The sequence below is a fragment of the Coffea arabica genome, chromosome 2c (genome assembly GCF_036785885.1).
Source record: "Coffea arabica cultivar ET-39 chromosome 2c, Coffea Arabica ET-39 HiFi, whole genome shotgun sequence".
Taxonomy (NCBI): Eukaryota; Viridiplantae; Streptophyta; class Magnoliopsida; order Gentianales; family Rubiaceae; genus Coffea; species Coffea arabica.
This window is the reverse complement of record NC_092312.1, coordinates 69,956,188-69,978,096: the sequence shown is the minus strand read 5'-3', so window position 1 is coordinate 69,978,096 and position 21,909 is coordinate 69,956,188. Positions and strand designations below refer to the sequence as shown.

The 21,909-nt window shown below is 33.6% G+C and overlaps 2 protein-coding genes across 3 annotated transcripts; both read right to left on the bottom strand.

The window, feature by feature from the left end:
• Positions 1-137: 137 nt before the first annotated feature.
• On the bottom strand, positions 138-14,097 carry LOC113727601 (amidase 1). Of its 2 annotated transcripts, none has more exons than XM_072076270.1 (15): positions 13,898-14,097; positions 11,017-12,681; positions 9,074-9,153; positions 8,938-8,993; positions 8,681-8,801; positions 8,088-8,146; positions 6,490-6,759; positions 5,755-5,907; positions 3,654-3,778; positions 3,435-3,560; positions 2,453-2,635; positions 1,674-1,815; positions 1,413-1,581; positions 527-661; positions 138-379 (listed from the first exon to the last, which is right to left on the bottom strand). In XM_072076270.1, exons 7-15 carry the CDS (start codon positions 6,600-6,602, stop codon positions 233-235), a joined length of 1,293 nt encoding a protein of 430 aa, XP_071932371.1. In that variant the 5' UTR covers positions 6,603-6,759; positions 8,088-8,146; positions 8,681-8,801; positions 8,938-8,993; positions 9,074-9,153; positions 11,017-12,681; positions 13,898-14,097; the 3' UTR covers positions 138-232. The 2 variants fall into 2 exon arrangements, with proteins under 2 accessions (XP_071932371.1, XP_027107656.1); XM_027251855.2 differs by lacking the exon at positions 13,898-14,097 and adding an exon at positions 12,900-13,038.
• Positions 7,618-8,253, bottom strand: LOC113727602 (uncharacterized). The gene is made up of 3 exons (XM_072077158.1): positions 8,245-8,253; positions 8,088-8,146; positions 7,618-7,909 (listed from the first exon to the last, which is right to left on the bottom strand). Exons 1-3 carry the CDS (start codon positions 8,251-8,253, stop codon positions 7,618-7,620), a joined length of 360 nt encoding a protein of 119 aa, XP_071933259.1.
• Positions 14,098-21,909: the final 7,812 nt, after the last annotated feature.

Here is a 21,909-nt window from a genome sequence, read left to right as displayed (position 1 = left end):
GGTCATCTTGGTCCTTAAACTTTAATATAACTGTTCCTTGTACCCCTTGTTCATGGTGATAGTGCCAAAATAGAAAATGGGATGCAACAGAATTTAAAAAGTAAGTAAAGGAAAAGAGTGAAAAGAGACAGCAAGAATCAGCAGGAAAAAAGGCTCCATTAATTGGTATTCAGCTGTTGAGAGAAACAATAGTGAAACTTAAAATCTGCATCTAGGGAGAAATGCAACTCAGCTAGTCAATATTCAGCAATTCAAACTGCTCCTTAAGGGTGGTGTACATAGTCTCCACAACGTTTAGTAATAACCAATCCATACCTTTCTTTGCCAACAATGAAACTGCAATAGGAAGATTTTCATACATCCCTAGAGGTACGCTTACCTGTTGATGAAAGCAGTTTTTGCAAAGAACCAAATTAGAGCTTTCAGGGAAAGCATGTGTCAGTATCTCCACATTCCTTAAAGCCAAAAAAAAAGGTGTATCTCTGCATTCAACAAGGTTATGTAGAGAGAGAGAGAGAGAGAGAACCTGACAAAATCCAGAAACTCCTGCAACAGATAACAAACTAAAAGCCTTGGCACGAAAAATTTCTAGTGAGCTTGCCTCCTGTTGAAGTTTTGGAGGAGGTCCAGCTACTGTAGGGAGTGCAAGGATGCCAAAATCCTACATTTTGTATAAAGAGTATTCACTCAGGAATGGCAGAAACTGTTAAACACCAAGCTTATTAAAATCTGTTCTACAATTTCAAGTTTAATAGGAAAAAGGATAGCCAACACCAATCCATGATCATCAAATTTAATTGGAAAAAGGATAGCCAATTTTATTTTTAATTGGAAAAAGGATAGCCAATTTTATTTTTTTAAGAAGGATTACTCTCTTACAGAAGATAAAAAGCTATAAAAAGACCTAGATGATTTTAAGACCTAAAATACGTACGTGTACAATGAAGGCCTTCTATTCTGAAGGTTATAGTCCTTTGAAAGTGTTTAAAAATAAAAATAAAAACATTGTAAGGAAAATTCTCATATTCAACATTCATTCCAAAGAATCAAATAAATCATGCAGCTTTAAACGGAGGAACATGTTGATATACCATCAACTGTTGCTTACAACTGGGAAAGGGAAAAGCTTGAAGAGTGAAATTCTAATTCACTGTAATAGCCTCCTATCACACCATGAAAATGGTTTATAGGCAATGGTAATCGATCATGATAACTTTAACCTTTGTGTTCCTATAAAAATTCAGCAAGTTTACTGCTGCCAGAGTATAACGTTCTTACATTGTCCTTTCTTCCTTTGAAGGTATGTGACATAAACTTCTATACATGCATAGACAGGTCTGGACAAGGTATTATAATGATCACAAAAACACCCTCACACAGGAGGGAGGGAGGGAGGGAGAGAGAGACCCCACCTCCAAGAAAGCAGTAAGTGCAGCAATTAGTTCACTCTTCACACTGTGGCAGACATCTATATGTTCATCCATTGTCCTAACAGCTTCCCATATTCTTTCTGATATACCTGGACCCAAATTAGGCTTGGCTGTGGTGACCCATTCACCATGATTTTCCTTGAATTCATATCTGCTTAAAACCAAAATGGGTTCAGGAATGGAGATAAGAAGTCACACCATGCTTATTGAACTACCAGATAGACTGAATATGTATATTTTCACCTCTGAAGCAACCGCATGGCACTTGAAAGCGCTGCTAAGGAGGCTATACTATATTCTTGGTTTCCAGTACTCCGGAAATGCTTCAAATTTGGAACTTTCTCCTCAACATAATCTCCCAGACTTGCAAACTTTATGCAATGACCTGCAAAATTCATTTTTGATGTGCTAGCACATGTTAACAAAAATATTTTTTAGCTCAACATAAGTCTCATTCATCGGACTTCTGTTATTCTCCTAGTTATTGACTGTAGCACATGATAGGCTTGGATTCACGAGAGACAGAAGATGACATAAGATTGTAGTTGACAAGCATGTTTATGGATCCTTGGTTGTCCCATCTCAGGATGGAGTAGCAGCAAGAAGTAAACTTTATATGGAAAATCCTTGTCCCCAATAACTAAACAAACTAAGATTTCTTTTAATGTCTCTTAAAAAGGAGATTTAGTCTTTTGGCTGTGAGAAAATTGTCAATATCGTGGCTTATTGTTACTCAGCTTTACAGGTTTGAGAGGCTTCTGATTTTTGTACTCTCTTTTTCATTAGCATATTTCTGCCCCTTCAGATGAGGATGCATGTAAATCTGACTGCTCCACAAAATAAGGTGTGTAACTTATTTTGCCTTTCATTTTCTATTTCCAACATTAAGCATGGTGTTTGAGCGTGCGGTTCCCAACAACTAATCAAATTCATGGGTTAACAAGTAAAATGTGTTTTCCTTGTAGTCTTTAAGTTCACGTAGGAATTTAAAAGAATTCAAATAGCATCATGATCACACTTACGGCCATAGGACTTCTCCACTGACTGTGTGATAACCCTGGTTAATTGGTCTCCTGGAAAATCCATGAGCTTGAAGCAATCCTCTGCAATAACAATATTACTGGGTGCTACAGAGCTGGCGTCATGCACTTCTAAAAGAATTCTTCCAACGTGCTTCAAGATTACAGGATCCCTAGCAAACCATCCTGAAATAACATTTTCAATAAAACAAATGTCAAGAACTTGCATCTGTATGACCACAGACCAAAAGAATATCAAAGAAACTGTGTACATGTCTGCATCTGAGAAAAAGAAAGTTTTGGGAAGAGTAGGGAAAGGGAAAGAAGAGTTAGGGTGACTTAAAAAGCACATTCATACTCAACGAAACATCACAGACAGAAGCAGAGAGGGTGAGAGAGAAGGATTTACAGCCCATTTTACACTCATTGCAACAGCCTATAATGTTATTCAGTAAGCATTCTATCCCATGGCAAATGGACTTTCTCTTGTTCTTACAGCATCACCTAGAGATAGCATTTTACAGTTGCAAATCAGCGAAACAAAGACAATCAAGAAATCCTCTTGATATCCAGCTAACCAGTTTCAAAGCAAAACAAAAAAATAGATTCAGCAGACTTGAAAGATTTAATTGCAAACAGCTTACAAAAGATGTTCAATTAGTTGGTGTTGACTTCTAACTGGAATTCAAATTAGAAGAGTATTACCAGTCCATAAGTGGCATTTAAGCAAATCTCATGTTAGTTTTCCTCTTGCATACTTGCGACAATCATCAGTGACTTTGAAATAAGGGATTCTGATAATAGTACACAGAACAACAGTGCATCAAATTTGCCTTACATTTTGGGAGGTGATGAGTTTTTCCATTAAGACATCACACACTGGAATATATTAGGCACTATTACATTAAAGAATTTTCCCGAGTTGGGTTTAAAAAGAGAACTTTTAACATGCTGTACATCACATAAATTGTACTTCTATGCTAACCTACTGTATCGAAACTCTGTGCCATTGGAATTACTCCCTTGGTGGAAACAATTCCATGGGAGGGCCGAAAACCCAAAATTCCACAATATGAAGCTGGAACTCTTACACTTCCTCCAGTGTCGGTACCTGTATTAGATGGAATAATTGATTCAACTAGCTTACAAAAAGTCAACTAGCTATGAGAATTCAACTAGCATACTTGTAATTCTGGAAACTCACCTAAGGAAAAATCTACTGTCATTGCACCAACTGCAACTGCAGATCCGCTAGAGGATCCTCCAGGTACCCGATCTGGAGCACATGGATTAGTTGGTGTTCCATAATGTACATTTTCACCATTTATGCTGCCAAAGGACAACTCTTTCAGCTAAAGGATCTTCTAACTTTAACGAGAATTCCCCAGACCTTTCAGTGTGATGCACAATGAGAAAATGAGCCTAAATGCATTTCTAAGGTTGCTAGCAAAAGAACTAACTTTTGAATGCTTCTTTAGCATTTTGGACTAAGGGTAAAGAAAGTAATCATATATGGCCAGGAAAGGATAAGATTTCATAAAAGAAAAACAGGTCACCAAAGATGACTTCTATCTATTTCAATATATTGAGGTGCAAGAAACCTAGAGTTGAAATGTTTTCATCAAATGTTCACGTTTGACATTGACTCCAGTTTAGATGGAAGTTTTAGATGGACAGTATCTGATATATACAAATTCAAAACAAGGGGCTTGAAAAGGTACAAATACACCATAAGCCACTTCATTAATCACTAAGGTAGCTTAGTGGGGGTCAATTGACATTTGTGTGAGTGAAGATGCAAAGCTAAAAACTATTTTGAAGTAGTCTAAAATGGGAATATGGACACATCATGTTGACATGGAAGGAGTCTATCTGGTGTGAAAGAATTAAAGACAGGATTCAGCAATCTTGAACTTGGATTTGAGAAATTGACACCAAGTTTCATGTCTAGTTCACAAACAGCATAAAGAAAGTACCAATTTGAGAACAGTGTAAACCTACATAAAAGTGAGAGATGTTTCAAGAATCTCCAGAGATCAACCTATAAACTGATATACTGGGAGATGCTGGGATAACGATATTGACAATTCAATTTTTTGCAAAACAAGCATTAAATTTGTTTTCTGTCACCTTTGATCCCAAATACTTGGTCAGATAGGCATTAGCTTTTTAAAGATTTGCATAATAGGCTTTACCATCTGTAAGCTTGCAACAATTACTCATTGAACTTATCATTAAACCTTCCTTCTTTAACAGCTTTCAAGTTTCAGAGGGTATTACTTCAGCACCAATAGATGGTTAATCAGAATGACTAGAATACAACACAATTTTAAATGAAAAATTCAGACACCCAAGTGCATTGTGAACTTAAATTTGTTCCATTAGGTTTACAACTAGACAGAATTTATAATTTTTTTCTTCTTACTAAGTACTGTAAATTGATATTTTCTCTTTCTTGATTGTTGGGTATATTGGAATAGGCGTTGAAGCAGGAGTTGAGCTTAATTTTATGAAGGAAGTGAAGACAAAATCATTCCATTAACGAAGTAGACTCCAGGAAGAAACTCTCTAATAAATCTTTAAGAGAAAATTCATATAAAGCCCAAACTTTGCCATTTCTTTAGACGTTGCAAATGTTTCCACTTTGCTATTGATATACTTCATACACAGAAATTATTCTATAGCAAGAAATGCATACAGTTCTGTCAACTTACCATAGATGTTATCTAGCCTCGTGTAAATACCCATTATCAGCATGAACCCTATTTCCTCCAAAGAGCCCTTCGAATTTATTTTGACTTTAACCAGAAAGGCTGGTAAATTAGAGGTTGGCCTAGAGATAAGAAGTGAACATACAGCTGATAGAACGCCAACCACCATCTTTTTTCCCATCCAAAATATTTCCCCTACTTGTATACCCAACATCACTTGAATTGATAGTTTTTGACACAAATAGGAATGGAGGAATGTGAATCTGGTGTCCAAGTCAATATCCTAAAAGCCAAGAGAGGTAGCTGGATACTTAACAGTCAAAATAGTCATTTTGTTTTACTGAGGAGTACAACTCATCCCTTTTATGATAGATCACTATGTAGCCATTACAAGAAAAGTTTGCTAATAATAAGTAGTATGAAAGAAGCTGTCAAGAATGGTTCCAGAAGACTAAATAAACAATGTTGAGCATACCAGCAAGTATCTAACCAAATAATACTGGAAAGCCCAGAAAAGTAACATGAACTTTCACCGCTGAAAGAAATTAGAAAAGAAGCTTCATAGCAAAATTATGAGAACGTGAAGTTCCTTACCTGTAAGCCATTTCATCCATGACAGTTTTACCAACACAAGTGGCACCAGCATTTAAAAGAGCCAAAACAGCAGGTGCAGTAGATGTTGCAGCAGAATGAGTCCGTGCCCAATCAGGATTTCCAAATCCAGTCACATATCCATCAACATCAAATCTGCCAATCAAAATTTAACCTATCAATGCAATTTATACATCCCACAACCTAAACAAAAGGAAATGAAAACATTTAAATGGAATCCCAACATACTAAACGACTACCTAATTTCATATATGCAGGATAAACAAAATCTAGAAGCCTCATTTTAAAGCCTTCACTCACCCCTGCTATCGGTGTTCTCATAATGAAGTAAATCAATAAAAACAGTAAAAAGGCCAAAATAAGGCAAATTTAAATCAAGAACTAAAAATTATTCACTCAATACCACTAAAACACTTGGGAGTATTGGGAGATAGAAGCAAAGTTTTATTTTTCTGGCAGCTAAAACCCCAATAATTTGCGATTCTGTTTCGCTGTTTTTCCTTTCATATTCACCTTTGAGACTTGTGCCAGACCCCCACAAATGCCAGCACTATCTAAACAACAAAATACAATAATCTAAAACAAGACTAAGGAACTACACAAACCTGTTGAGCACCACGAGATAGACTGAGTACTTGGTTCGTATATAAGCATATGTTGGATAAGACCATATTGGCAAATGATGATTGAAGTAAGACCATATGTTGGATAACTCACATGTCTTTGACAGCAAAAGTGAGGCCACTCAAGGGGAGTTGAGATGATGAAGAGCCTGACTTTAGGATGAACTTGTCCATGAAAGCTCCATTGTCTGATGAGCCTTTTGCCATTCTCCTCTTACTCCTTAGTCTGGCAGTGTGATAGCGTGCTTCTTTTCCCAGGAATTAAACGCTGCCAGTATCCTTTGATGATTTGATTTCTAACCACTACATTAACGATAGTGCGACCAAACTCCAAAGTGTCCGACGAATACAGCCACTTGTTTTTCTGGAGGAAGAAAAAGGGAACCATAGGATAAAAAGCCACTTGTATGATCCCTCTGATTTTTCAATTGACTCTTGTGATCCGCCCCTTCTCCTTACTTAATACAGAGTAGAAGTAGATATAAAATAAATTAAAAAAAAAAAGTTTTAGAATTGACGTTTCATTTGGGATTGCACGCTTTTGAGTGCTAAAAGTGACATTTGGCAACTAATTTTCTATGGATGTCTCTATACCTAATTTCTCGTAAATTAAGGAGCCCAATATTTGATAACCTAAAAGCACTTTAGTTAAAAGAACTTGTATCAAAAATATTTCTTTATAAGTCACCGTGATTTCAAACAGAACTTTAGATTGATGGAAAAAAATACATATCAAGACCAAAAATAAAAATTCATAAAATACTAATCTCTCTCTCTTCCAAAAAGGGAAAAAAAATACTCGTAACAACAACTGCTACCAAAGTTAATTTAATGAGAATTTGGGGTAGCTTTGTTTAGCTAGAAGATTTGGTTTTGGTCTTCTAAGAAGGCTAAGCACCTAGTTAAGTACAAAATATGGGCCAAAACTTGAGTGGACCTGATCTTCATAGACTTATGGTTCAGATTGTGCCACTCCACTTGGTGAGATAGTATAGCACAATTTGGGCCATTGAATCTTTGAAGATCGGGTCTACCAAGTGTGAGCCTAAAATATAAACATAAACAAGATGAAGGAGAAGGGATCAACATAATGATGGAGTGAGGTAATTACCACTACCGGATAGATGATGTTCCACTGGGTACAAAGAGACAGGTCAGAGATTATATTACAAGACCAGAAGGATGGAATAGAACGAATTAATCGGAAGCTAAGGAAGAAATTCTACTCTGTATAATCAGAGTCCTCATCAAACAAGTACAAGTTTGGAACTGCAGGGGCATGTTCATGAGGTTCTTCCTCATCCTCACTTATTTCAGGAATTTTCCAACCCAAATTCTTCAGATAGACTTTATCATATGCATCAATATTCAATCCTGAGGCAAGAAACATTTCCAACTCATTCACAAATTGATTTGTTCTGCCTGTTAGGAAGCATCTGGCTGCCTCAGAGACTAAGATTCTAAATCTTTCTCGCTTTGCCTCGGGTGATGTTCTTGAACTGGTTTGCTCAGTTCTGTGAACATGAGGGTTTGTAGTGAGCTCACTACCCCAAATAATTGGAATATCAATTGAACCATGTTGAAGACAAAAATATAGTGCTATAAAGCAAAGGAGGAACGTCTACTGTAATCATGCTGTCTAAAATTGCTGCAATTCATTCCAATGAACACGACCATACACAGTCATATTACCTTCTCCAGGATTCAATAACACCGAGTATGTGATGAACAACAATGTCAACATCCTCCTCCTGGATGCAAAATAACGAAGGGAGTATATCGGTAAACTCTTAAAAGACAGCTTTGTGTAAGAGATGAGTCAGTTCCATTTCGCAGAGCTGAAGTATACCATGACCATTTTGTACAGCAGGTAGTTTCTATTCCTAAGGTAATGATTGTCACATCTCATGCATAGTCTGGGCAGAAAACATGGAATTCAGATAACAACTAACAAGCTTACACTTTTCTATCAACAAAAGAGTCTGGGAGCTGGCAGAGAAGTAAAATGGTATCAGAAATAGAGATCTAGAAAGCTTCACAGGTTTTTTTTATGAGCTACATTGCCAAAAAGGTTGATAGGCTAAGGTGCAGCCCGAGGCCCCCAGTGGTTCATGGACTTCAAGCAAGAGCTAAAGTTTCCAAACCAATCACATTTTTCTTGTTTTTTATTCTTTTTCTTGTGTCTTGCCCAACAGCTCCCCATAAAGATCGAGATCCTCTATGCAATTAAAGATTACAAGTGCAAATGCATCAAGTAAATGAAAAGGGAGAAAGATAAAATCAACCTGAGTTAAAGCTTGAATTTCCCTTCTCATCCAGTCATAAAGCCAATGACTTGGCTGAAGATACTTGTGCAACTTCCAATAACGGGTTGGATTAAATATATCAATTAATGTACCTGTTTATCTTGCATTAAACAAAGAAAGGGACACTTGGTCATGAAACACGCGGAGCAATGAAAGAAAACATGGTTCCTACTAAATACAACAGAGGGCTAAAAAATTAAGTACGCTTATGAAATGACAAAGAAGCAGCATGGTACCTGTTTCACAGTAATAGGACTGTAGCCTGTATTTGTGTGCTTTTGTAAAGAAATCACTGAGGATTTGATTAACAAAAGTATGAGCAAAAAACCTACAGCGACTTGTACAACTACAATTGACGAAAAACCATTATACCTTGTATGAAAATCCTGACCAATGAAATGCCTTTGGAAAGAAATTCCATCACATCCGTGTATAATAGAAAAGTTCTCAGTCTGCATGTCAGAGATACTAGAAAGTTGATCTTCACTGAAAAAAAGAAAATAATACTACTCCAAAGGAAGAGAAACAACAAACAGGAAAATAGATGCACCACTTAAGGGATAACTGAAGAATTCATTAGTCCCTTCAAGTTTCCTTTTTCTTCTAGTATCTTTTGGTTGGAGTTGTTGAATTATATGCGATTATTTCAAAAGCTTTTCTGCAGAAAAGAAGCACCAGCACTCTTGGAAAATTCTTACTGTAAGTAGAGGCTCCATGACATATAATTAGGTTCCATGGACTAATCTAGAAGCAATGTGCCACAGATAATGGACTTGTAAAGCAAGTAGGAATCCTGTATTTTATGACCATTCTTTCCCTTTGCTACTCATTCGACTACTTCAGAAATGACCCCTGTTTCAATAATAGAGAATCTAACAGATTTACCTTTTCTTTTTTTCATTTTATCCCCTTCACCTTATCTGGTTTGCAATAAAGGAAATGCTAATACTCATGGTTGGCCCCTTTAAATAGTCCTACAAATCCTGTTAAGCGGTCACTCCACAACACCTATACTTTTGCTACTGAAGGCAAAACAATTAGTCCTAAAACTCACTTCAACTTCATAAGGTCAATTTGCACCAAAATCATAAATAAAGCAAACCAACTCAGCATTTTTTTTAAACAACTTTTAAACAATTCTAGACAAATTCCCCACGTTTCCGATAGAAGTTTAGCATGAATATCAGCCAAGTGACAAATTTCATATCACTTAATATCATAAGCAAAAAGGAAATTTTGGAAAATAAACAAACAATATCTAGCATATACGGGCTCCCCTTCCATCTTATTAAAAGACAGGAAAACCAACAGAGACACATGTAATTGCAACTCTTTGTAGATGTTGTCATTTAATTAGACCACATCCTTTTGATCAAAAGATTCAAACTTTACCATGAGTTCAGAAACATGAGCAGTTCCCAAGGAATCAAGCGAACGAAAGTAATCTAACTGTCAGAACAAAAAACCCAAACCTTGCATAAAGGACATTTTACTGAAGTAGGTGGTGCAGAGTAATTGTAAGCTACCACTTTGGTCCAACGCAAAATGCAGTTGTAGCAAAATTTATCTGTAAAGCAACAGCTCAGTTACTGACCAAATGGTTTTTCCAAGAAATTGTAATTCAAGTCAAATTTCTGCAGGTGTGGGATTCAAATATATATACACTGACTTAAATTATTGTTTACATTCTAGTACTAAGTATGCCTTGATTGATTCAGCATTTCATCTCTCCACAACCAATGCATTTCTTCAAAATTAAGGTCCTAATTTCAGCAAAAAATCCAACCTTTTGGATTCTAGTTATCCATTCTATCCTTCATCAGACAAACAAAAAAATCCCCAAAGAACTAGTTAAACAATCAAACTAGGGAGGAATAATTGGTGGAACTTACAGAAGAGTAGATAAAGGAAACTGTAAGGGAAATGGAGTAAGAATGTGATATCTTTGTTAAACAAATTGATTCAAGAATTTCATTAAACGAACTTTTGACATAAATTTGAGGGCTTCCCACAAATTTTGAAACAAATTCTCCATTACATCTCCAATTAGGGTTTCAAGAACTGCAATATTCCCACAAATTCTCCATTTGACAGTTCAGGCACTTAAATGAACTTTTGACATAGATTTGAGGGCTTCCCACAAATTTTTGAAACAAATCCTCCATTTACATCGCCAATTAGGGTTTCCAAGTACTGCAATATTCAAACTTCTCGACTAAATTCAATCAAATTCTTGATATTTTATTTGAAAGGAATTATTGCTCTCAAAACCTACAAAGAACAGAAAAGTAAATCAGGAAGAGAGATAGTCGTACGGAAACATTGGTCCAAATACGACTCATCGATGACGGGTCCGAGGCAGATGGGGCACGGGTTCCGGTTTGGAGTCGGATGGGGAGAAAGTGTATCGCTCTTGCTCTGCGGGTGCTCCATTTTTTTTACTTTCTTTCTATTTTTCCCAGACGAAGAAGAAATAGCCAATCAAAAAAACCAGTCTGTACTAAAGCCGTGGTGGCTCTCCTACTTACTTAAGAGGAGCGGTTGAGAGAAAGCGGGGTTTGGAGGCAGCTCAAGAATAACGCTTCTAGAAGGTACTACTAATTTGTATTTGTTCAAGTAATATGTACCCAATGCTCAATTTGGAATTTCATTTGAAGTGTTGGAGTGCTTTTCAAAAATTAATTTTTCAAATATAATAAAAATTTTTAAAAAGTACTTTAAAAGTTAATCTAAAAATTAGTTTAAATTTTAAAACATATCTCAACATATATTCTAAAAACTCTTCTATTCTTAAATATCTCAAAATATTTCCTGAAAATTTCATAAATATAATCCAAAAATTCTGCTACAGCAAAATTTTTCAAAAACACCCCAAAAAATAACTAATCCAAACGGATTGGATGCAAATTACGAAAAATTGTATATGAAATTATCTTTTTTTATATATTTTTTCTTCCCTTCCCTTAATCCCTTCCTATCTCCCAAACTTGACAGCCCAGTTTGAACCCTGATCCGTCAACGGACGTAAAATTCCTGACAATGGCTATTGACTTGAATATGGAATTATCAACTTGAACTGTCGGGAGGCCATAAGTCCCTGACAAAGGCTATTGACTTGAATATGGAATTATCAATTAATCTTTAGTGAGACCAATTTTAAACTTTAAATTGTAAAAGACAAAAGAAATCTAATACATGTGGGAATTTTTGTATGAAGCCTAATATAGCAGGATCAAACGGTGATGGTACTAACACAGCACCAATTCTCCTTTGCCATCATATCACTAGCAAAATGTACTAACAAAATTTTTTTTTCTTAGCGATAAATAGAAGAAATTTATTCCAATTCCCTTGGAAGCTATGTAGTTGTTAGCACAAATTTGTGTAGGACTTGAACAAGACATCAAGATTCTTCTGAATTTGGAGTTTTATGTTCAACTAGCTAGAAAAGAGGTTGAAGAAAGGGATGATCAGATTGATGAACAGGGAAGGATAATTGGGATAGTAAAAATAAGCTCATGAGCAAAGTCTGGTATATCAAAATAATTAGTTGTTGGTTATCTTCTTCTTCTCTATTATGATGGAGTAATTGGAGGATATGCAAAAGTAATTCATGATGTACAAAATTATATCTCAAGAATACAATCTTTTTTTTTTTTTGGATAAAAGCAAAGCTTTTCATTAAGCCAAACTTTTAGCCAAGATGGCTGAGGATATAGCAGCTGGTGGATCAATCCACCACAATACAGAGTCAATGATTGGTGGAAAAGTAATTCATGATGTACAAAATTATATCTCATGATGTACAAAATCTTTTTTTTTTTTTTGGATAAAAGCAAAGCTTTTCATTAAGCCAAACTTTCAGCCAAGATGGCTGAGGATATAGCAGCTGGTGGATCCATCCACCACAATACAGAGTCAATGATTGGTCTAGCTAATTGAGCAACCCTATGAGCTGCTCCATGACGAACTCTCCTAACCTAAACAAAAGCACAGGAATTAGAGAAAGACAAATTACGATGAACATCATGAATTAAAGGTACGATCTGATTATTGCAAAAATAGTAGTAGCAAATAAATGCATAAAAGCCCTAAGGCTCCTGATCTCCATCAAACACATAGACTTTACAATCAGAAAGAATCGAGTTAGAAACTAGGTGTAGTTGTTCCACCATATCAATATTTGGCTAGATGATACCTGTCTTGATTTTCTTTTGAAGCTTTGACCTGCATAATTGCAATTTTCTTAGCTGAAATTTCAATCTCTCAACATCCTGTTTCATAACTGCAATTTCCTGCAAAGATTTTGTGTATCCATTTCCTAAAGCTTTACTCACTTTCATTATTGCTTACGACTTGGTTCTCTGGTAATTTGATCCTGCAGCTTTAAAAGACCTTGTCATAGCATCCTGTTCAAGAAGTAAGAGTTGTGTCGCGATGTTTACTGGCAATCTATTGTTCTTGAAGGCATGTTTACGCACTTCTTGTGACTGTTTATTGTAGTCAATGACTTTTGCATATATTGCTTCTCTCTTCTTCTATCAGGTTTGGAGATGCTTGTATATAAGTTTAAGGCAAATCTCAACCTGAATAACATGTCAGTCAAACATTCACGAAAAATGAATAAGGGATCGAATATATTCTTGCTCTATTCCCCTAGATTTGCCTAAAATTTGGGCAAGCATTTTGAACAGACTAATTGAAATGTGAAAAGTGAACAATTTCACTTGACATGTCATCTTTCTATGCATTTCTAGGGATGTTATGCCTATCATACTTGACAAGAGAACTACTCCTTTTTCCTTTCTCCCTAAATATAAGAAATCAAGCAGAGTTGCATACCTTGAAATACATATCTATAGCTCTGTAGAGGTTGTCATGATAGTACCTAGCATTATTTGGCAATACTTCAATAAGTAATTAGAAACTTGTTGCTAGAAGATTTACATCTCTTGCCCCTAACACAAGAAACTCATCCACCCATCTTCCAACGACAGTCAAATTTGATGTCGAGTTGCTGGAAACTTCAACAAAATAAACTTCCACAACTTTAGTCACAATATTGACATCAAAAAGAGTAGTTCTATGCTTACCTAGAAGATCGGTTGCCTTGTAGCTCTTTGAAACTAAAACTTTTGATAGGCATAAAACTTAAGGAAATATAAACTTGTAATTCACTTAAAGATTTGGACTTACAGATAATATTGAGTAGACAACGGAAGCTTTTGAGAAATGAAGACTTCTTGATTTCTTATTGAATACACTTGACAATAGCTAGAATATAGAGGTAGGTTGGAGTAGGTAGGAGTAGGTTTGAGAGTAGGTAGGAGTTTTTAGATGAAAGCTAAAATTATCTCTGATCTATTCGCCGATGCTCTATCCTTTGCAATTGAATCTATTTATAGAGCAGTCTGTCTTTCATTTCATCTGAGTTTGCATCTGAATTTGAATTTGCTTTTCATCTGAATTTGCATTGTGGCCGACATCTTTTTCAAAAGTCATTTGAGTCTTGTCCGCATGGTCCACCAAAAGGATCAAAGGTGGATTCGGATGATCCAGCTGACTCCTCAATTTTGTCAGTTTCCTCCTTTTTATCTTGCTTTTGTAAATAGTTCAGATATTCTTTTAACATCTCGGGATTTTGCATCATTTGCTTTATCAGAAAGTTACTGGCAATTTCTTCGGATGCCATTTCCGTCACTTTCTCTTTATCTTTCTTTGGAGTGGTTGGACAAGACGTAGTTGTTGGAATAGTGGTTGCTTGTCTTGTCGTCTTTGGAGTAGTGGTTGAAGTTGGTGCAGTGGATGATGGTTTCGTCCATTTGAGTTTATCTCCGGTAGTTAGGAATCTGATAACATTTTGTTGATCTCCGAATTCTTGATTGAATCCCGTCCACCATTTAATTTTGAATTCTCTGACTAATGACATTGGAAGTGGTTTTTCCAGCTCTTGATGAATTTTGAAACTCCAGCAAAATATCCACGGGACTTTGAACTCCATATGGAATAAAATTAGTCTTGCATATTCTTCCCCCCTTGCTCTTTTTAGATATGTTTGAAACCCCATAAGCACATTTGGAGGTAATATCTCTGATTGTGGTCCAAACCATTTCCACCAGTGATTAAACCAAATTGAAAATTCTCTGCTGCAATTTTCTTTGAATGTGAAGAACCATGAGTGATTGAATGGTCTAAAAAGAAAAGCACGATACCAAGCCATTTTGTAATCTTGATAGGTGAATCCATCTGGAATGAATCGTACTGAAAAGGATTTTTTAGAATAAAGAGAAGTCCATTCATTTGGAGAACAAACTTTCTTTATTATACATTTTGAGTGGCTAATTATATTTGGATTTTTCCTGTCTGGAATTAGGAATATTTCTACAGATTGAATATCTGTAAGAATCAATTCATAATAATCCAGATTTTTGGAGGGATCATCAGGTTGCCAAAAACATTTTGAAGGAAAGATTCTTTGAGTAATTTGATTGAGTGTAGAATACAAAGGTACTTCTTGGAATTTGGTTAAAGTAATATGTTGAGTAAAAGGCTTTGTAAAATAGGTATTTTCTATGGATTTTTCTGGGGATTTTGGTAGTTGTTGAATTGGTCTAATTTGAGAAGAAGTTGGAGTACAAGCAGCTTGACTATAAGTCAGTGCTGGAAAATCTGATAAGAGTTGGAATCTATTTTGAGTGACAAGAGTAAGACTCATCTCATAATCTTGAGGAGTCTTTGGCCTGGAATTTCCTGCTTTTGAATCCATAATCCTGCAATATTAATAAACAATATTTTTAAGCTGGTCAGATAATTTCTTATTTTGCTCTCTGTGATATTGAATAAATTCCTCACTTCTCTCAATTCTTTTCATAACTTTGATACGAATGGTATTTCTCTGAATTTCTCTTTGAATAAGAAAGGCTTTTTCTTGAGGAGTGATTGTAGTGTAAGGACTTTTTCGAATGTGTATGGTATCATATTTAGGAATTTGATGAGCTGGAATACATTGTCTGCCATAGCTGGTTTGGGCAAAATATTGATATCCTCTAGATTGGATATCTTTTTCTTTATTTTGAAGTGTGGGAGAATCCCTTTGAGCTCTCAAATAATTGGTGTATTCTCGTTCTTCTCTGTGTGCCATCATTTCACGATCCATGTCCTTGTAGAAATTCTCTAGTAAGAAAATCTGGTAAAGAATTATTTTCTCCTTTAATAAATTCTATATCAAAATCGAATACAGATAGAATAGCTTGCCATCTAGCAAATATTTGTTTTGAAACAATATTTTGAACATCTTTCTGTAAAATTTCTTTTGCAGATTTACAGTCTATTCTAATTAAAAATTTCTTATTATATAAATCATCTTGAAATTTTGATATACATAAGACTATGGATAAGATTTCTTTTTTAATTGTTGAATAATTTTTCTGAGGATCAGACCAGGTTCCTGAATGAAATCTAACTAATTTTTCTTTTGAATTATTTATTCTCTGTTTTAGTATTCCACCATATCCTAATTCTGATGCGTCTGTTTCAACTATCATGAATGCTTTAGGATGGGGTAAACATAAACATGGTAAAGATTCAATTTTTTCCTTTAGATATTTTATTTTTTGAGTATGTTCTTTTGTCCAAGGTTTTGGATTTTTCTTTAATCTATTAAATAATATAGAACATTCTTGTCTTAACTTAGGAAAGAAATCTGCTATATAATTTAAACATCCTAAAAATTTTTGTAATTGATTTTTATCTTTTTTCTCATCTGGAAATTTAGTAGCAAATTCTAAAGCTCTATTAATTGGTTTTATTGTTCCTTGATATATGTTATGCCCTAAAAATCTTATTTTTGTTTGAAATAATTTCATTTTTTGAACAGAAACAACTAATCCATTCTTCTTAACTATTTTTAAAAATATACTTAAATGCTTAAAATGTTGTTCTATTGATTCTGAAAATATTAATACATCATCTATATAGACTATACTGAATGAACTGTAAGGATTAAAAATATTATTCATTATATTTTGAAATTCTAAAGGTGCATTTTTTTAATCCAAATGGCATAACTTTCCATTCATAATGTCCAAAAGGTGTTGTGAATGCTGTTTTATATCTATCTTTTGAATTTATTATTATTTGCCAATATCCTGATTTCATATCAAATTTTGAGAATATTTTTGCATTAAATAGTCTATTAAGCAAATCTTTTTTATTAGGAATAGGGTATCTAATCCATTGTAATACTTTATTTAAAGGTTTATAATTTATTACTAATCTTGGAACTCCTCTTTCTTTTTCAGCTTGATTCATCACATAAAATGCAGCACAACTCCAAGGTGATTTTGAAGGTGTTATTAATCCTTTATGTATTAATATTTTTATTTCCTTCTTACAAAATTCTAATAGCTCGGAATTCATTTGTATTGGTTTAGCTTTTGTTGGAATATTCTTTTCTTCAAAATCTTTTTCATAAGGTAATTCTATCATATGTTGTTTTCTATCCCAAAAAGCATTAGGAATATCTGCACAAATTTCTTTTTGAAATAATTCTTCTAGTTCTGATATTCTTTTTTGTAGTTTAATATCATTTAATTGTTCTTCAATTTTTAAATAAAATTTTTCTTCTTTAATATAACTTATTTGTTGTTGTACCTTAGTAATGGTATTTATTGTTTTATATATTGAAAATGTTTGTAATGTTTGTAATTCCTTCTGTCTTATTGGAGTTAAGAATTTAAAGGTAATAATTTTTCCCATTATGTTTACTGAAATTCCTTCATGACTTACTAGAAATGGATATATTTGAATTAAAAAGGGTGTTCCTAATATAACATCATGATTTATATTGTTTACAATTATGAAATTATGTCTAATACAATATTCATTATTACATATTGATCCTTTTGTAAATTTATATTTTACTTCTAAATTTTCTCCATTTGCTGCCATTAGTTTTTCTTTTGTTCTTTCACAATATTTAGTGGGGATTATTCCTTCTTTAATACAACTTGTATCAGCTCCACTATCTATTAGAACTACAAAAGTTTCTTTGAAATCTTCTACTGTGATAGTTACTAAGGCAAACCATTTTTGAAAAGTCATTTTTTCTATAGTATTTATATATTGGTCTTCTTTTACTGGGTTTTCTGCTATTGATATTTCGTCTGTTTTGGTATTAGAGGTTGAAGGTTGATTATTATTTATTAATGTTAGTTTGGCTTCTATTTCTAAGTCTTTTGTCTTTAAATCTATAATTTCTTGTTGTAATTGTTTTACTTGTATTTTAATATTATTAATTTCTGATTGAAGATCTTTAGTAGTTTCCTTTTTCATTATATTTATATTAGGATATTTGTCTATTAATTTAGAAATACTAAAAGGTTCTATTATTTTAGGCATTTTGTCTTCTTGAATAATTAAGCTTTTTAATATTTCTAAATATTCTTTTTTAGCTATTGGATCTTCGATTTTGTCTATTATGTCTAATAAGAATTCTTTGTCTTCTTTTTTAGTTATAACATTTATATATTTTGGAGTACAATTACAATCTTCTTCACTTTCGGAACTAATAATATCATCATAATAGTCTTCTTCAGAACTTTTATCTTTTTCATTTATTAACAAATTTATTAATTTATTTTTAATTTCTTCTTCGTTTACACAGATTTCTATAATTTTTTCTTTCAATTTACATTTGTTTGCTTTATGACCTATTTTTCCACATTTATAACAAACAATTTTCTTTTTAATAAATTTTCTCTTCTTAGTTGGTTCATTTTCCTTAGGTTTTTTATATCTTATTTTCTTGGAATATTTTTTAACTTTCTTTTTGTATGCTGATGGTGACTTAATTCTTTTAATTCCAAATGCATCACAGAATGATCCTACTTCTTTTTGTTTCGATCCATATTTTATTTGTAATCTTAATTCTGAACATAACATTAATCCTTCTTTTTTCACAAAAGCAAATAATTGTCCGAAAGTAATATTGTCGAATGAAATGACATCTGTTCCCATTTCTTTTTGTAAATTATCCATTATTCTTTGTGAAAATAAGCTTGGTAATCCAGTTATGAATCTTTCTTTCCAGAATGAAGCATTACAATCTGGTCTTCTTAATACATTTGTTAAAAACATATCTTTATACCATCTAAAATCTGATAATGTTGGACATCTTAAATTTGTTAAAAATGTTTTATTAGAATTTAATTCTTCTTTTGGATTTCCTATAAAATACATGACTATTGTTACAATTAAAAATTCTGCAGCATCTGACTGTATTTGAATATTTCCTTCGATTTCTTGTGTATGATCTAATATTGATAATTTATCTTGTAATGTTAAAGCATTATCCCACCAATTTTTTAATTGTCCAGTAAATCTTGAGACTAATAATGTTGCAATATTTCTTTCTTGAATATTTTTAATTTTGTAGGCTAATCTAGCCATTCCCATTTCTTGCAAATTATTTAATACTTCATATTCAGCTTTGCTATCTATATTCCATTCATATATTGAATCTCCATCATATTTAGTAGTTCTAAATTTTGATCTTTCTTCGTATTGAATATCCGGAGGACTTGGTCTAGGATAATAATTTTTTGAACTTACCATCTTCCAATTATTTTTATTATAATTTTTCCTTTTTATTCTATTTATCTGATTTCCTTCTGTTTCTTCAAATTGATTTTCTATTGGTAAAATTATATCTTCTTCTTCTGTTTCTGATTCTGTTAATTTTTCAGATAAATCTTCTATTTCTTCAGTTGAATTTTCTTCTATTATTCTATCTAATGTATTTATTTTTGGAGTTGAAGGTTTAGATTCTGTGGTTAAGTTTTGTAGTGCTTGTGATATTTTATTTAATAAATTATCTGTAGTATTTATTTTTTGACTATTAATATTTTGTACTAAGTCTTGCTCTTTTTCTCTTGTCAGGCTTCTAGGTTTAAAATGGGGTGCTGATATATCATTTGGGAATTTTAATTCTGATTTATTTATTGTATCTATTTTAGTATTTAATACTTCCATATGTTGAGATATTGTATGAATGATTTGATTTGTATAATTATTTTGTTGATAAACTTTTTTAATATCATCTAGATTTACATTATTATTTGTACTTGATTCAGCTTCTCTTCCCTTTTTAAAAGGTGAGGCTATTATATCTCCTTGTCCTATATTAATTTTTACTTCTTGTAATGGGGGATGTATTGAGGTTAATATTTGATCATCTTTTAATTTCCATTTTTTGTACAAATTAGTTTGAACATTTATTTGTGGTATATTATAAACATCATTTATTTCTAATTTTGATGTATAAAATGTTAACCATGTAAAGAAAGGGAAATCAAACTTTTGTTTATCTATTTCATTTTTCCATTCTATAATTAATTTTTCTTTATATTGTGATTCTAATTGAAAAAACCACATTCTTTTTTCAGTATTTTCTTCATTATCAAAATCTTCTTGTAAATACTCATGATTTATTTTATATGGTTTATTTATAACATTTATTTCTCATTTCATTTGTGAATGAGTAGGTGAATATTCTCTTGCCCCTAACACAAGAAACTCATCCACCCATCCTCCAACGACAGTCAAATTTGATGTCGAGTTGCTGGAAACTTCAACAAAATAAACTTCCACAACTTTAGTCACAATATTGACATCAAAAAGAGTAGTTCTATGCTTACCTAGAAGATCGGTTGCCTTGTAGCTCTTTGAAACTAAAGCTACTCTTCTTTCAAGTTGGCACAATAATTCGGAGTTTATTTTCAAAATATGACCAATCTTGACTAGATGAAGAAGAAAATTGCAGGGCACTGAATTTTCCTCCACTGCTAATATCCTTATCAGATATTCAACTATAACTCTATGCAGTTGGGTTTCAGAACTTTTTTGCCTCATAGTGCAATCTGCATCTTTGATTTTGGAAAGCCACCAATGACCTACACAAGATCTCAAAAGCTCAGATACAATCTTTTTTCTTCTCATTGGTGCAACCACTTCAACAAATTGATATATACGAAGAGATGAAACATCTTCAAACCACCAATCCTCTGGAAAGTTCCTGCAAACATTCATCAACATTTCACCTTTGTCAAATCCATTTGAATTATTTTCTATACAAGCCTTCCAGACAATTATTGCTGAGCACCATCTTAAAATTTGTAAATCCCTAGCCCATGTGGAGATGGATTCTGTTGGAAATCAAAGACGAGCAAATTCGGGTTACCTCGCTCCGAAACTTTGGTCACGGCGAATTTTTCTGAGCCAATATTACAGTTGAATCACATGCTCTTAGTCGGGTGTGAATCACAGTGAAAATCACACACTTGTCACCACCCAAATCCTAGGTTGTATTTGTTCTTCTTTTAGAGGAGGAGAAAACTGAAAGAAAGACTAGAAAGCTCTCTGTTCTTCTAGCTTCTTCTATCGGTTCTTATAGAGACAATTGTCAGTCTCTATTATTTCTTGAAACAGTGGGACAGTGGGGTGGTGGAACAGGTTTACCTATTCTCCCCTTTTTCTTCCCTTTTGTTTTGTTTGAAAGTTTTGTTTTGTTTTTACTTTCAAGTAGAAATCGGGTCGGACAACCTATCATGGGCGCCCACCCATTTCTCTCACATTCTTCCACTCGCACGTGATGGAATAGAGTCATCTAAAATCTCCTCAAACTCTACTTCCAAGAACACCACAACCTTCATACAGAAAAGTGGATCGTGCGACCTACGAGCTTACCTGTACTTTGGGAGCCAAAAATCTATGCACCTGTTAGAGAGGACATAGCGGCTTCAACCCGAAAGAAAGTACAAGAATACATTATCTTGTTGTGCCCCAAATTCATTTTACCACACCATTATAGTATACCCAACCTCTCAAAGGTCATACTTGATATCCATCTTTCACAATGCATTCACAATTCTATTACACCTCAAATAGTAAATATAATTGGTCGACCAGTGAATACATGTGAAAGGTGTAATCAAATCAGTCTTCCTATTGCACATATGTCACTTGGTAACATACAAATAGTTTTTCGAGTCATGCCCAGAAGGTTGAATCAGTCATAACCATAAGGAACATGCTAGAGTAGCAAACATTTATTTATCACCTTGTAACATTGTCAAAAGTTAGATAGGGCACAATTGAAGGAACTCATACAAGTGAGGAGGCAGAGATTTCCCAAATGAAAACTTACTTAC